The sequence below is a fragment of the Kogia breviceps genome, chromosome 4, assembly GCF_026419965.1.
Source record: "Kogia breviceps isolate mKogBre1 chromosome 4, mKogBre1 haplotype 1, whole genome shotgun sequence".
NCBI classification, from domain to species: domain Eukaryota; kingdom Metazoa; phylum Chordata; class Mammalia; order Artiodactyla; family Physeteridae; genus Kogia; species Kogia breviceps.
In genome coordinates, this window is record NC_081313.1 from 17,769,514 (window position 1) to 17,783,748 (window position 14,235).

The 14,235-nt window shown below is 36.6% G+C and overlaps 1 protein-coding gene and 1 pseudogene across 8 annotated transcripts in view; both read right to left on the reverse strand.

The window, feature by feature from the left end:
- The window catches only part of CDH12 (cadherin 12), a 1,002,553-nt gene that overhangs the window by 12,588 nt on the left and 975,730 nt on the right, over positions 1 to 14,235 (reverse strand). For all 8 annotated transcript variants that reach the window (XM_067030826.1, XM_067030820.1, XM_067030821.1 and 5 more), the window contains one exon: positions 2,552 to 2,673. In XM_067030826.1, coding sequence (XP_066886927.1) covers positions 2,552 to 2,673 — 122 coding nt within the window. The remainder of the gene's footprint in view (positions 1 to 2,551; positions 2,674 to 14,235) is intronic.
- On the reverse strand, positions 11,857 to 12,269 carry LOC136793977 (large ribosomal subunit protein P2 pseudogene; annotated as a pseudogene).

Consider the following 14,235-nt stretch of genomic DNA (forward strand, 5'->3'; position numbering starts at 1 on the left):
TTTCTCTTACTTCTTTTGAAGATAGATAGATGGATAGACAGACACATAGATAGATAGATACATAGATAAATAAGGCATACGTACATATATACATGCATGCATATTCAGTTATAGTCCAGAAGAATAGATAGTTCCTTTGCCTAGTTTCTAGACAAGGGTCAGGCTGGCTGGGGTCAAAAGCAGAAAATGCTCATATACTACATTTCAGACACTTCAGGGTTATGTTTTGTATGTAAATGTGGCCCAATAGGACGCAGAATTCCCAAAAAAGAGCTTCCAATGTCCCCACAGATTCTTTACCACTTTGTCTAAATATAAGAAAATCAAGTTATCCTCTAATAACTTCTATTATTCCCAACTTTTTAAACTCTTTAGTTTACTGGCGAAACATAGAAGCATTAAATAGAGTTCTATTTCCAAAAGGCTTTCACTTAGTGCATTACAAAATTCAGATTGCTGTGAAATAATTAATGTTCCTAATTACCTAAAAATAAAGGATTGGATTTTTGGGGTGGCAGTAGAAGTCTCTGAAAAGTGGAGAATAGCTAAGTTGTAGAATTTTGGCAAACCTCTTATAACTCTGCAAATAACCGCTTCAGGTTATTTATTTATGTAAACATTTATGCAGTATCTACTATTTCAGACAATAAATCAGGCACTAGATTCACCCCATGTAAATTTTGGATGCATTTAAAGTGATAAAGCATTAAAACTTTAGGGCTTCCCTGGTGGCACAGTGGTTGAGAGTCCACCTGCCAGTGCAGGAGACACGGGTTCGAGCCCTGGTCTGGGAAGATCCCACATGCCGCCGAGCAACTGGGTCCGTGAGCCACAGTTACTGAGCCTGCGCGTCTGGAGCCTGAGCTCCGCAACAAGAGAGGCCGCGATAGTGAGAGGCCCGCGCACCGTGATGAAGAGTGGCCCCCGCTTGCCACAACTGGAGAAAGCCCTCGCACAGAAATGAAGACCCAACACAGCCATGAATTAATTAATTAAATTAAATTTTTTAAAAAAGCATTAAAACTTAAAAAAAATGTATTTCTGTGTCTATTCAAAATTAATGATCCAAATTTATCACTTGGTAAAATATGACTAAGTCATACTGTAATAAAGTTAATACTTTCCCCAAATTATCAAAAGCAGTAATAGAGCAGCACAGTCCACTAGAAGTTTCTGTACTGATGGAAATACTCTACATCTATACTGATAAAGATGGTAGCCACTCATCTCGTACAGCTACTAAGCACTTGAAATGGGGCATGTGTGAATGAGAACATTAACTTTTATTTCATATTAATTTAATACCTATAAGGCTAGTGAACATCACAGGATTAGAACTATGGGACTAATATTCTATGAAGCAGTAGAAAACATTCAAATTGAAACAAATAGGGCTTCCCTGGTGGCACAGTGGTTGAGTCCGCCTGCCGACGCAGGGGACGTGGGTTCGTGCCCCGGTCCGGGAAGATCCCACATGCCGCGGAGCGGCTGGGCCCGTGAGCCATGGCCGCTGGGCCTGTGCATCCGGAGCCTGTGCTCCGCAACGGGAGAGGCCACAACAGTGAGAGGCCCACAAACCACAAAAAAAAAAAAAAAAAAAAAAAAAAAAAAGAAACAAATACTAGATATTATAAAAGGAACTTTTTCAATAACGATTAACGATATCATTTTAAATATTGAGATATTTCTTCAAGTAAGGATTAAATCTTCAAATTTATTTAAATGAGTAGTTATGCTATTTAAAGGTAATTGAAATAGACAGCAAAGCAAAGCATACTGATGTATTTTTCTTTTGGAACCTAGGTATATAATATTGGATTAATTATATTCTTGTTTCATATCACGCTCTTACCATTTGCTCATGCCTGGTTCCTATTATATTATATTATGTTATATTACATTCTATTATATCATATCATACTATATATTCACTCATTCATTTATAATAGTGTAGAAAAAAGCTAGTTACCCACCATGATCCACAGAAACTCTAGGATTTTGACGATAACTTTCATCACTACATGGTCCTTCCTCATAACCTCTCTCCACTAGAACCTCCCTCTAGAGCAATACTTAATAAGAAAATGTAATTCAGATATTTTAAATAACCCAGATGCTCTACTCAAGGCCACCAGACAAAGCTTTCCATTTCTGAAGGGCTTAAGAATTTTTATGCACCCTTCATAAAAGCATGTGAGCAAAGCAAGAAATACTATAGAAGAATGTAGTGTAAAGTTGCTTGCTTCCTGGATTTATAGTCACAAGTTCTTTAGAAATTCCACAGTATACAAATGGAAAACAGCAGAATCTGCAATCCTAGAACTTTTAGTTATACAAAGAATATTCACTAGGCCATCATCACTTTATCCCCTGTGGTATTAACTCCACATCTAAAATATACCATTAATTCAAAAGAATTTACTATCTTTTATGGTTTCTTTTATGAAGACATAAGATCCATGTGTGTATATTCATGCAAGGTCATATAACCTAAAACACATGCATAGAGTGGGTGTTTACATACTCTTAATTAACAGTATTGATAAGATACCTGTCCTGGTTTGGCATTTTCACACACAGCTGTCTCATATGGCACAGATATTTCTGGAGGAAATTCATTGACATCTAGGACATTAATTAATATGTTGACTCTGCTGGTTAATAATGGGTTACCTGTTAAAAACATAAAAGGAGAAAAGATGATTACAAAATCTGATCAGTTATTGCTCTTATAGTAAATAGCATTAACATTAAAAAAATCAGCATTCATATGGAATCCAAATGACCTTTCCTTTATGGGAAGCTGAGGCATTGTGCCAAATATAAATGATAAAAAGATGGATTTACACGCAGACAATGCTATGTTTAAAACAGATAACCAACAAGGACCTACTGTATAGCACAGGGACCTCTGCTCAATATTCTGTAATAATCTAAATGGGAAAAAAATCTGAAAAAGAATAGATACATGTATCACTGAATCACTTTGCTGTACACCTGAAACTAACACAACATTGTTAATCAAATATACTCCAGTAAAAAATAGTTTTTTTAATTATAAAAAAAAAAGATGAATACTGGCGCTATCAATGTCACACTGTCAGAGCACTAGCAGTGCACTATACCAGTATTTATCCCTGAAAATCAACACCAAAGTTAAGGTCAAACATTTAGCTGTCATTTCATCACAAGTGTAGCCATCATACCAGGGTTAGTTCACAGGATCAACCTTCACTAATAGTGATATTTTTCACTGGATAAAACATAGGTTTTTCCATGTTGTGTCTATAATTTTATTGGGTAGTATCACCTACATATTTAAATAACTCTCTCAAAATGATTCCTCCAAAAAAACGATGATAAACTCCAAGAATGAAAGAGGGATTGCTTTACATAGATGAAAGTTAAAATAAATTTAAGGAAGTAGAAGTAAGAGATAGATTGTGGAAAACTAAGATGCACGCTGAAATTACTTGCTGGTGATAAGAAAGGAAAGAATAAACAGCCTTTCCTTCTTGAAGTATCAAGAAAAATTAGTTTGAAAAATTATCTCTGCCAAAATTCCATCACAATTTTTAGCCCCAGTGATATATTACCGGCCTCTCTGTCATTTGCTGAAGAAGACCAGAAATAATTAAACTAATAAGGCATAACATAATGCACATCTTTCAACTTATTTATTTTACCTAATGAAGATTTACAGGTGGATAAAGTGCCCCAAATTGTTGAAGGATCTTGTCCAGAGTCACACATCTAGAGGGATGGGGAGTTAATATTCAAACCCAGGACTATGGAAATCCAAATATTATGTTCACTCCACCAGACCTTTTTAAATGATTGGTTATTGTGTTAGATTCTTCATCTGCAGTGCCACTGAAGATTCATAATGTTAGTATTCTTATAGGATCTCTATCTGGATGCTTTTAAAGAATGCATACAAATCTCACCACATGACTGATTCTGACAAGCCTACACTATGCTGCTGTGCTAAAATTTACCTAAAAAAATAAAAAGCACCATCAGCCGTAGCTTAAGAAATTTTCACATATTCATATACGACACAGTGAAATCCAACATTGTGTACCAGTACAGGCACAGATAACATAAAGGGAAGAGAAATGGTATATTTTGTAACATGGGTTGTGTTTATAGAAGGTGTATTGGTAATCTTGGAGAAGGATGCAAAAAATATCTATTTATTCAAGAATTAATATTGGTTACATGGCATTATCTTATCTGGTAGAAAAGGTTTGGTTCCATTTTCACAAGTTGTTTAATCTCTCTTCAACTCGTGGTATTAATAGGTGCTAATTCATGTTTTTTTATTTGTTGTATTAAATGAATGTTCTGCAGAACGTTAGATTAGTTTTGGTAAATTATCATTACTCTTATCACCAACTGTAATTTGTGGAGATGATCTAGCTCATCTTCTGTTATTGATATTAAGTACTCATATATCATAAAATACAGATAAAATCAACAATTTGGTTAAATTTGGTTCATTTTCCTAAACAAACTATAAATTATCAAAAACTACAGCAAAATCAATGTATAATACTTCATAATACTTATAATGTACCCATATGCTAAGACACATTCACACATAAGCTCATTTAGGTTTCACAGGCAACTCTAATATAGAGACCACTATTATCCCTTATTGTATATGGAACTCTGAAGAACGGAGGGGGAATGTAACTCTTCCAAAAATTCCAAGTTAAAAGTGGTAAGATGGGGTTTGAATCCTAGTGCTCTAGTTTCAAGTCCATGCTCTTAAACTCTATTATATATTAACCTATTCAACTTCTGTACAACGTACAAATCAGCCTCTACTTCCTATTTTACTTGGTACATAATTCACAAGTCTCAAGGACATATGAAGAAGAAAGTGTTTTTTGTCCCCTCAGGATTATAGTTTTATTTTAAGTTAGTGTGAGGATGGGGCAAGACTTCTCTCAAAATTATGTTTATAGTACAGATTTAATTTTATAATGTATAAATATGTTATTAATTCAAGCTTATTTTTACCCATGACAAATTCCCTTTTGGTAGTTTTAGATATTTATCCTCCTGCAATAGAGATTTGAACACCTGTCCCCATGAATACTATGGCTCAAAATGTGATCAGTATTGTAACATCTTATTATTCAAAGTGTTTCTCAAAGGTGTGCTTTTGGTATTTTAGCTAAGACAAATATTTTGTTGCGTGAGATTTTCCTGTGCACTGTAGGATTTGTAGAAATACTGAATTTTAAATGTCACTAGTCATCACTGTGGAAATTACAAAATAAATGCCCAAACAAGAACAGAGGAAAACCTATAATAACAACAAAGACAAGCTATTCATGCTGTTGAAAATGAGTGATGGGTTTATGGGTTTCATTATATAATCCTCTCTTCTACTGCACATTTGTAAAACTTTTTATAGTTAAATGTTTAAAAATGTCACCTTATATTTGTAAATCTGTCTGGGTACATAGTAACATTTCTGTTTGAGAACTACTATACTCAAGTAAGAATTGATCTTTTCAAAAAGGAGTATATTTATTAGAGTAATATATATATATATGTTTTCATTTATAATTCACTAAATGATGTGAAAAAGTAATGACTTATTTCCTTTTTGACTCATCTAATCTTTGAAAGAGCAATGATGAAATTTGTTTAAACTTGATTTGGCATGAGCATTATAACTGAATCTTTGCCAAATTAGAAACTAGTTATCAATGAATACTTAGAAAGTAAATTCAATTATGAACTTTGTAAATATTAAATAACCAAAATCTTACACAATTAATTGCTGTGTTCTTAGTAGTCAAGCCATTTAAACTCCAGTTATCACTGACCCATGTTGCTTATATTGAATAACTAGCTTATCAATAGTTTGGGGCTCAGATAAAGTAATTGATAACTAATTCTATTTTTGCCCCTCATAGCTTCAAGAATGTTTTGTTAGATCTTCTTTCCTTATCCTTGGTGATATCTCAATCAGATCCCATAACTTTTTGAGTCAATTTGAGTTAGAACTGCCTTATTAGTTAGTATTTTTTTAAAGTATGGCTTAAACTAAGAAAATAAAAAAGATTAAGGCCAAATTATGAAAATCAATAATAAAGGAGTAGTGAAATACCATAAGTGAAATACATATTATAAAATAATATTATAAATTTAAGTCAAAAATTTAGTTAACATAGATGAACTGGACAAATTCCTAGGAAGACATAAATTGTCATAACTGACCCCACAATTAAAGAGAAACTCTTAATAGACCTAAAATAAGTGGAAAAAATTAAGCTGTAATTAAAAATCTCCCCACCAAGAAAAAGTCATGCCCTCATGGCTTCACTGAGAAAGTCTATCAACTACTTATAGACCACATAATATCAATTCTTTGCAAAACCTTTCAGAAAAGAGGAGAAAACACCAGCTTATTCGTTGTTTCTTAATTCCAAATGAAATATTATGCATATAGTCCCAAACTGGGAACAATTCAAATGTCTATCTTTTGGTGAATAGATAAACCATGGCATATCCATACAATAAAATTCTTCAACAATAAAAAGGAACAAAACAGTGATATGTGCTTTTTCTTAATTCCAAAAGTCAATTTAAAACGTCAGAAAAAAACCAGAGCATGGACTAATATCACTCATGAACATAGGTACAAAAATTCCTTAACAAAATATTAGCAAGTTGATGCCAGAAGCTTATTAGAAAACTAATGTATAATGACCAAATAGCATTTATCCTATGGATGAAAGGTTAGTTTAACATCTAATAATAGTCAATGTGATACATCATATTAACAGAAGAAAGAACAAAAAAAATCACATAGCCATCTCAATAGACTCAGCATTAGCATTTGACAAAATTTTTCCATTCATGATTTTATAAAAATTTCTCAACACATAATGAATAGAAGGCAACATCTTCAACCTGACATAATCCATCTATAAGAAAGCCATAGCCAGTATCATACTCAATGGTGAAAGACTAAATATTTTCTCTTTAATACTGAGCATATGGCAAGAATGTCTGCTCTGACCACATATTGACCATTGCACTTAAGGGTTTATCCAGTGCAAACAAATAAAAATAAAAATTTAAAAAGTATTCAGATTGAAAAGATAAAGTATTTTTATCAAAAAATGACAAGACCCTGTACGGAGGAAACCCTGAAGAATTCACAAAACATTTATAGATCAAATCAAGTATATTAAGGCTGTGGGATAAGAGAGCAATATAAAAAATGGCCATTTTATACCTAATATACTAGCAAAGAAGAAACTGACATAGAACTGAGAAAAATTCAATTCACAATAGAATCAAAGACAATAAAATATTTAGGAATAAATTTAGCAAAATAAAGGTAGGACTTATAAACTGAAATTCACAAATCAGAGCTGAGAGAAATAAAATGGATTGCTGATGGAAAGGATCACTGGCTGAAATACAAAGTTGTATAGTCATTTTGGAAAATACATTGGAATTTTCTTTAAACCTTACACGTGAACTTATAAGTCAACAACACCACTCCTAGGCCTCTCTCCAAGAGAATGAAATGAATGTCCACAAAAAGCCTGTACGCATATGTGCATGGAAATATTATACATATAGTCCCAAACTGGGAACAATTCAAATGTCTATCTTTTGGTGAATAGACAAACCGTGGCATATCCATACAATAAACTTCTTCAACAATAAAAAGGAATAAAACAGTGATATGTGCTACAACAACATGACTGAACCTCAATTATATTATGCTTCATTAATAAGAAAAGAAGACTGGCGTCACTTGGAGTTTAATTAGCTGCAGAAAGTAAAAAGTTTCAGTGCCTTTGGGTTTCTGAAGTACAAGAGCTTTCTGAAGATTCCAGCCCCCAGCTGTCAAGTCTTCCAGACTTCCTGGGGCAGATATTAAGATGAATCCTTTTAGAATTCCTCACCCAGGGCTTCCCTGGTGGCCCAGTAGTTAAGAATCCGCCTGCCAACACAGGCGATATGGGTTCGAGATTTGGTCCGGGAAGATCCCACATGCTGCAGAGCAGCTAAGCCCGTGCACCACAGCTACTGAGCCTGCACTCTAGAGCCCGTGAGCCACAACTACTGAGCCCGTGTGCCACAACTACAGAAGCCCGTGCGCCTAGAGCCCGTGCTCCGCAACAAAAGAAGCCACTACAATGAGAAGCAATGAAGGGTAGCCCCCGCTCGCCACAACTAGAGAAAGCCCGAGTGCAGCAACAAAGACCCAACGCAGTCAGAAATAAATAAAAATAAAATAAATAAATTTATTTTTTTAAAAAAAGAATTCCTGACCCAAAGAAACTCCATTGTAATTTGTTATGCAGCCATGGATAACTAATCCCCAGTGATAGGAAATATTAAAATATATATTAAAAGGAAAGAAGGATTCCAACTCTGGGGCTGCAGCTGCGATGGGCTCCGCAGGGCACATCGGCCGTTGTGCCGGGAACAGCATTCATTTCCAGGGGCCACGCAGGAACTTTGCCCCAGGGCCCTGCTGCTGGGGGTGGAGCTCCCACTTGGTTCCAGGTCTGCACTTCCAGCAAGGCTTCTGCTTCCAAGGAGACCGAGGCAGCTATCAGCTCCCACAGTCCCCAGGCCTCCTGGAGTGACGTCACCGCCCTTTGGAACCACATGTCACCCTGTCCTGACTCACAGGGCCTCTGAGCCCAGCTACCTGCCCTCTGTGGCTGTGGGTTGGGAATGCGTTGGGGTCTTCTGGGACACGGAGCCTGGCCTGGGGGGACTGACTAGCAAGTCCAAGGAGGTGGCTGGCAGTTTCTGGAAGTCCCTTTCCCCATCATGGGTAGATGGAAATCACAGCTACTCCCAGGAGTCTCAGCCCAAGTCAGCCCCTGCCTGGGAGCTGCTGACCCCACTTCAAAGCCTGGACCCTGAGGGGGAGGGAGCCAGGACAGCCGGGGCATTGCCGGTGGCATCCGCATGGACAAGGTGTGGTCGAGCCAGAGGCCGCGTGGGTCTTCGACATCCTGCTCCCCTGCACACAGGCCCACTGCCTGGGGTGCTGGTGCCTTAGCAGAAGGGCTGACAGGTTTTCCCTCTGGACTTCGTTAAGCCTGTTCCAGCGTCCAGTCCATTCCCGCTACATCATACCCCACATGTTCCGGGTGAGCACAGAGGCTGAGAAGAAGCAACTTAGCAGGAACTCCAAGGCCCAAATCAGCAGGATGGGATGCCTATAAAGCTACTCACAGTTTATTCATTAACTATGTACATATATGTGTTCCAGAGAGTATAATAAACCATAGGCATCAATGAGGTATAAGATGAAGTCCCTGGTACTAAGAAGTTCACACCTGAGAGGATCCCTATACAAATAGATGAAATACAATATAGTCCATGAGGTCAATAAAATAACATTTGCAATGTAAAAATATTTCTTATTTTTGAATTCCAATTTTGATATATGATGTTAAAATTTTCTGTACATATCTAAAATATAATTTTTATCCAAATTTCAACCATTAGGTGAAAAGCTCATCAAGTGGTTTTAATTTCTGGAGAAAAATCAGATACTAATTAAGGAAAAAAAAAAAAGCCTGACATTGTTTTGTATGTGATTTTGATAGAGCAATTTTACTGGTTTAAACTACTCCTAAATAGTTTGATTATGGTAGTGTACCCATAAGAAGTTGAAAGTTTAAAATAAAATATAAACTATAACAACAAACTTGGATTCTATTATATTTACACATTATATAATAGTGAAAAAAATGGTATCGTTTCTAAATTAAGTCCATGACTATAGTGGCGTTAATGATTATTATTTCCAGGTATACAACACATGGAAGGCTTTATGAAATGGTTGAATATTTATAAGTGATTCTTTCTTCAAAGTATGTATTACTATTCTGTATTACAAGTACTAGTAAAATGTTGCCAATACTAGTATAAATCAAAGTTAACTTTCTTTAAGAATACAAAATATTGGGGCTTCCCTGGTGGCGCAGTGGTTGGGAGTCCGCCTGCCATTGCAGGGCACACGGGTTCGTGCCCTGGTCCGGGAGGATCCCACATGCCGCGGAGCGGCTGGGCCCGTGAGCCATGGCCGCTGGGCCTGCGCGTCCGGAGCCTGCGCTCCGCAACGGGAGAGACCGCAACAGTGTGAGGCCCGCGTACCACAAAAAAAAAAAAAAAAAAAAAAGAATACAAAATATTGATAGTTTCATAGAGTTACTCAGGGAAAAAAAAAAGGGAAATATTAAATGGTAGATAAACTACCTAGACTCATACATGCAGAGTAACGTATTCATGAAGTGTAAGAGAAAGGCAATTATTTGAGAAAAAATAGGAAAAAATAATGGCTTCAATCCAGAATTGAAAACAGTGGTTTTATTTAGTCCTCAGAAGTCAACTACACTCTCTGAGTATGTACATGTCTTTATAGTAACATTAAGCTGTTTTATTTCCACAAATCCATGCTAATATTTAGAGAATTTAGCACACTGGTTCCAACATCAGTATCCATTAGATGACCAGGGTATCTTGTTTAAAATGGAGATTTCTTGGCAATAATCCCAGAAATTCTGATTCAGTATGTCTTGAATGGGGTCCAGGAATACTGTCCCAGGTGATTCTGATTCAGGTAACAATCAAGAAGTTGAAGAACAGTAGTAAAAAAGAAAGGACCGACCTGCATGCCTATTCTCAATAAATGTACATATGACTAACAGTGCCCTTTTGAAAAAAGACTGGCCAAATTAGAAAGCAATGTCTACGGCTCAAACACTGCAGAGAATCCAGCCTCACCCTTGTCTCTTGATCCTGATGAAGTTAACCTCGGTCACCCAGATGGATACAATGTAACCCAGCCAGTGCTGGTTTACAGGAATGCAGGTCCCTTGTATAACTACCTTCCAGACTCACCAAATGGGGAAAGTTGGAGAAGTGATATATGTCTCTCTGGACATATGTTGAGCTAGGGGCATATAGTAGAAACAGCAGAAATGAGGATGGGTTCAAAAACCCACTTAAAAAACTTTGTAATTTCTCCATGTGATACTTAAAGCTCTGTCTGATAAGGCCTCAGGCTTCCTTTCTTTTCTTTCTTTCTCAAAAATGGAGGTATAATGGACACACAACATTATATTAATTTAGGTGTAACACAGTGATCTGATATTTGTCTCGATCTTGAAATGGTTGCCTGAAGCAGGGGTGTGAGGTGTGCAAAAAGTAAATGTGATCGAAGTGTGCAGACTTCCAGTTATAAAATAAATAAGTCCTAGGGATGTACTATACAGTATGGTGACTGTGCCTAACAATACTATATTCTATATGAGGATAGAGAGGAGATCTCAGAATCCCTTTCTGAATGCATTTTCTTTACCCTTCCCTACACATTCTGGGCACCAGTTGTAACCACCTTACTTGTAATTTCTCATCTGGACACGAGCTTTAATACCTCTCTGCCTTTGCTTACGATGTTTCCTCAACCTAGAATACCCTCCTTTCCTCCTTTTCAATATCTTCTTCATCTTTTAAAGACTCAGCTCACATGATAATTCCTGTGTGACATACTATGCTTATGCCTTCAAAAATAATTATTTTAATTATTTTCTCTCTTACAGCACTTTGTATTCTGGTTGCATACTTATGAATTCAACCAGATTGTTGTCTTTCTCACAAAATTTTCAGGCCTAGTGGTTAAGTAATATGGTCTCTAAACTTTCTTCGCTTTTAGAAAGACTTGTCTAGTTGCCAAGAAACACATCAGGTAGGCAACTTTCTAAAATGGCTCCCAAGAATCCCCACTTCCTGATATCCACATGAGTTACCTCCATGGACTTCTTTGCCCTTAAGTGTGGTCTGGATCTAGTGACTTTCTGCTGCGAAACAGAATGGGTGATCAGTGATACCACTGATGTCAGAAATGACATCTTATCGCTTTTGCAGGGGAGCAGAATTCCACTTCAACAAGATAAACCCAGGGAGTCATCTGACTCCCCCAACTCCTTTTTCCTGTCTTTTTTCTCTGCTGATGCCAAAGCTGAAGCAGCAGCAGGCGCCGCAGATCTGGCCCCCGGAGACAGGCACAATGGCCAGATGGCTGATACCCTGAGCAGCGACTGATATCTTCAGGGACGTTTCCTTTCAGCTCACTGGTGACCTTGTTGAGCCAGGTTGCCATCCACCTCCTTGATGCTCACACTGTCCAGGATCTTCTTTATGTCCTTGGCACTGGCAAAGGCATTGCCACTACGGGCAGCCAGCAGGGAGGAGGCCATATAGTGTCGGTAGGCAAAAATCTTTCCATATACAGGGAAGTTATCAAAAAGGATCCTTCACAGTAAAATCATTAGGAACTCTTGTAGCTTGAGTCTTATCTAGTAATTAACACTTATTGGATAGAGATAGCAATCTACCTACCTACAACCCTGGCACACACGTAATATTGCACACATATTTCCCTATTCTCCTACTTTGAGTCTGTATTTTATTTCTAAAATGCAAATGCACTATAGATTTCTAACAGGTAAGCAGTCCAATGAGCTTAAATGTAGGTGGATAGATAGATAGATAGATAGATGATAGGCAGATAGATGATAGATAGGTAGATGGATAGATAGATGATAGATGCCAAGGCTAACAATAATTTCAGCTTAATTATATGTACAATGCAAATGTACATAAATTTTTTTACTATAGTTTACATTAATTATCTATGTATGTAAAAATCACCTTGACTAATTTTACTATTAACGTATTTAAAAATGAAGCATAAGGAGGTGACTATGTGTCCCTGTGAAATTGTGTTTTGGAGTGGGTCCTGGGCTCCCGTCTTAGCTAGGTCATCATTTGATGTGTGACAAATGGAAATAAATCTTAGCCTCTATTTCTTCACTCTTATAATGTGGACAGTAATAATGAGTGAATGTATATAAAGCTACTATAACAGTTTGGTTTACTAATTTATAATATTATCACTTACAATTATTATAGAAACATTAGGTACTTTCTTCTCATTTGGTCTGAGAACACCATTTCATGGCTAACTGTTTGGCACACAGGCAGAAGAAACCCTTTAAAAAATTCTACCAGGGCTTCCCTGGTGGCGCAGTGGTTGAGAGTCCGCCTGCCGATGCAGGGACACAGGTTCGTGCCCCGGTCCGAGAAGATCCCACATGCCGCGGAGCGCCTGGGCCCGTGAGCCATGGTCGCTGAGCCTGCGCGTCCGGAGCCTGTGCTCCACAACAGGAGAGGCCACAACAGTGAGAGGCCTGCGTACAGCAATTAAAAAAAGAAAAAAGAAAAAAAAAGAAAAATTCTACCAAAAACCTACTTATTTTTCTTTAAATCTTTCATTACTTAATGACCACAGTTTGGTCAGTATAAACCTTTTGCAACTTTCCCTTGGAGGCTATATGAGAGTGCACTTAAGTCTGAAGTCCCTGGAGTTCAGCATAATTTGCATAGGTATAACTAACTAAAATAATTTTGGGGGTCAGTTTCTATTCCTAAACTGTCCTTAAGAACAGACTTCAGTCTTAGTTTTAACCCACAACCATTAATACTTTGTATGTAAATAATGTTCTATACAATTTATAAAAAATTAGATGAAGTTATGTTGAGCCTAAATTATAGACAAAAATCTGTTTGATTTTCTGTATATATAAAGATGATACTACTTACATTATGTTGAAGTAAAAATGTTAAAGCAAAGTGCTCTAGTGCTAAATAACCTTAAAAATTACTCAACAATTTAATCCCAACTCATAATGGTATACTTACACATAACATTTTCCCCAAATATAGCACGCAGTAAGTCTATCACTGATTTTTGAGCTCTTCCACAATAGAAACAATCTAGTGCCATCTGGATAATTAACATGACCAAGAAAAGAAGAACTGTCTTTGGTATCATCCATTTATTTTATAATTATATAAAAGTTCTAAGGCTTTTATGTAGTTATCTTTGTCTAATGATATGTATTATAATACCACCAAAACAAAAGAAATTAGAAACAGTTGCCCGTTGGAAGTTTCTGATAATTTGAATGAAGTGATTTTTGGAGGCTTGTGTTTTTTTAATTCTCAAGATTAGTATAAACACAGCAAAGCAGTAATGCATAAAAGAATTATTAGTAGTCTAATAAATCTATTTGGACCTTGGACTATAGCAACACTGATTAATGACTGCTTTTTAATTAATTGGAAGTTGTTCAATCATTGTACCATTTCATTTCATCTGAG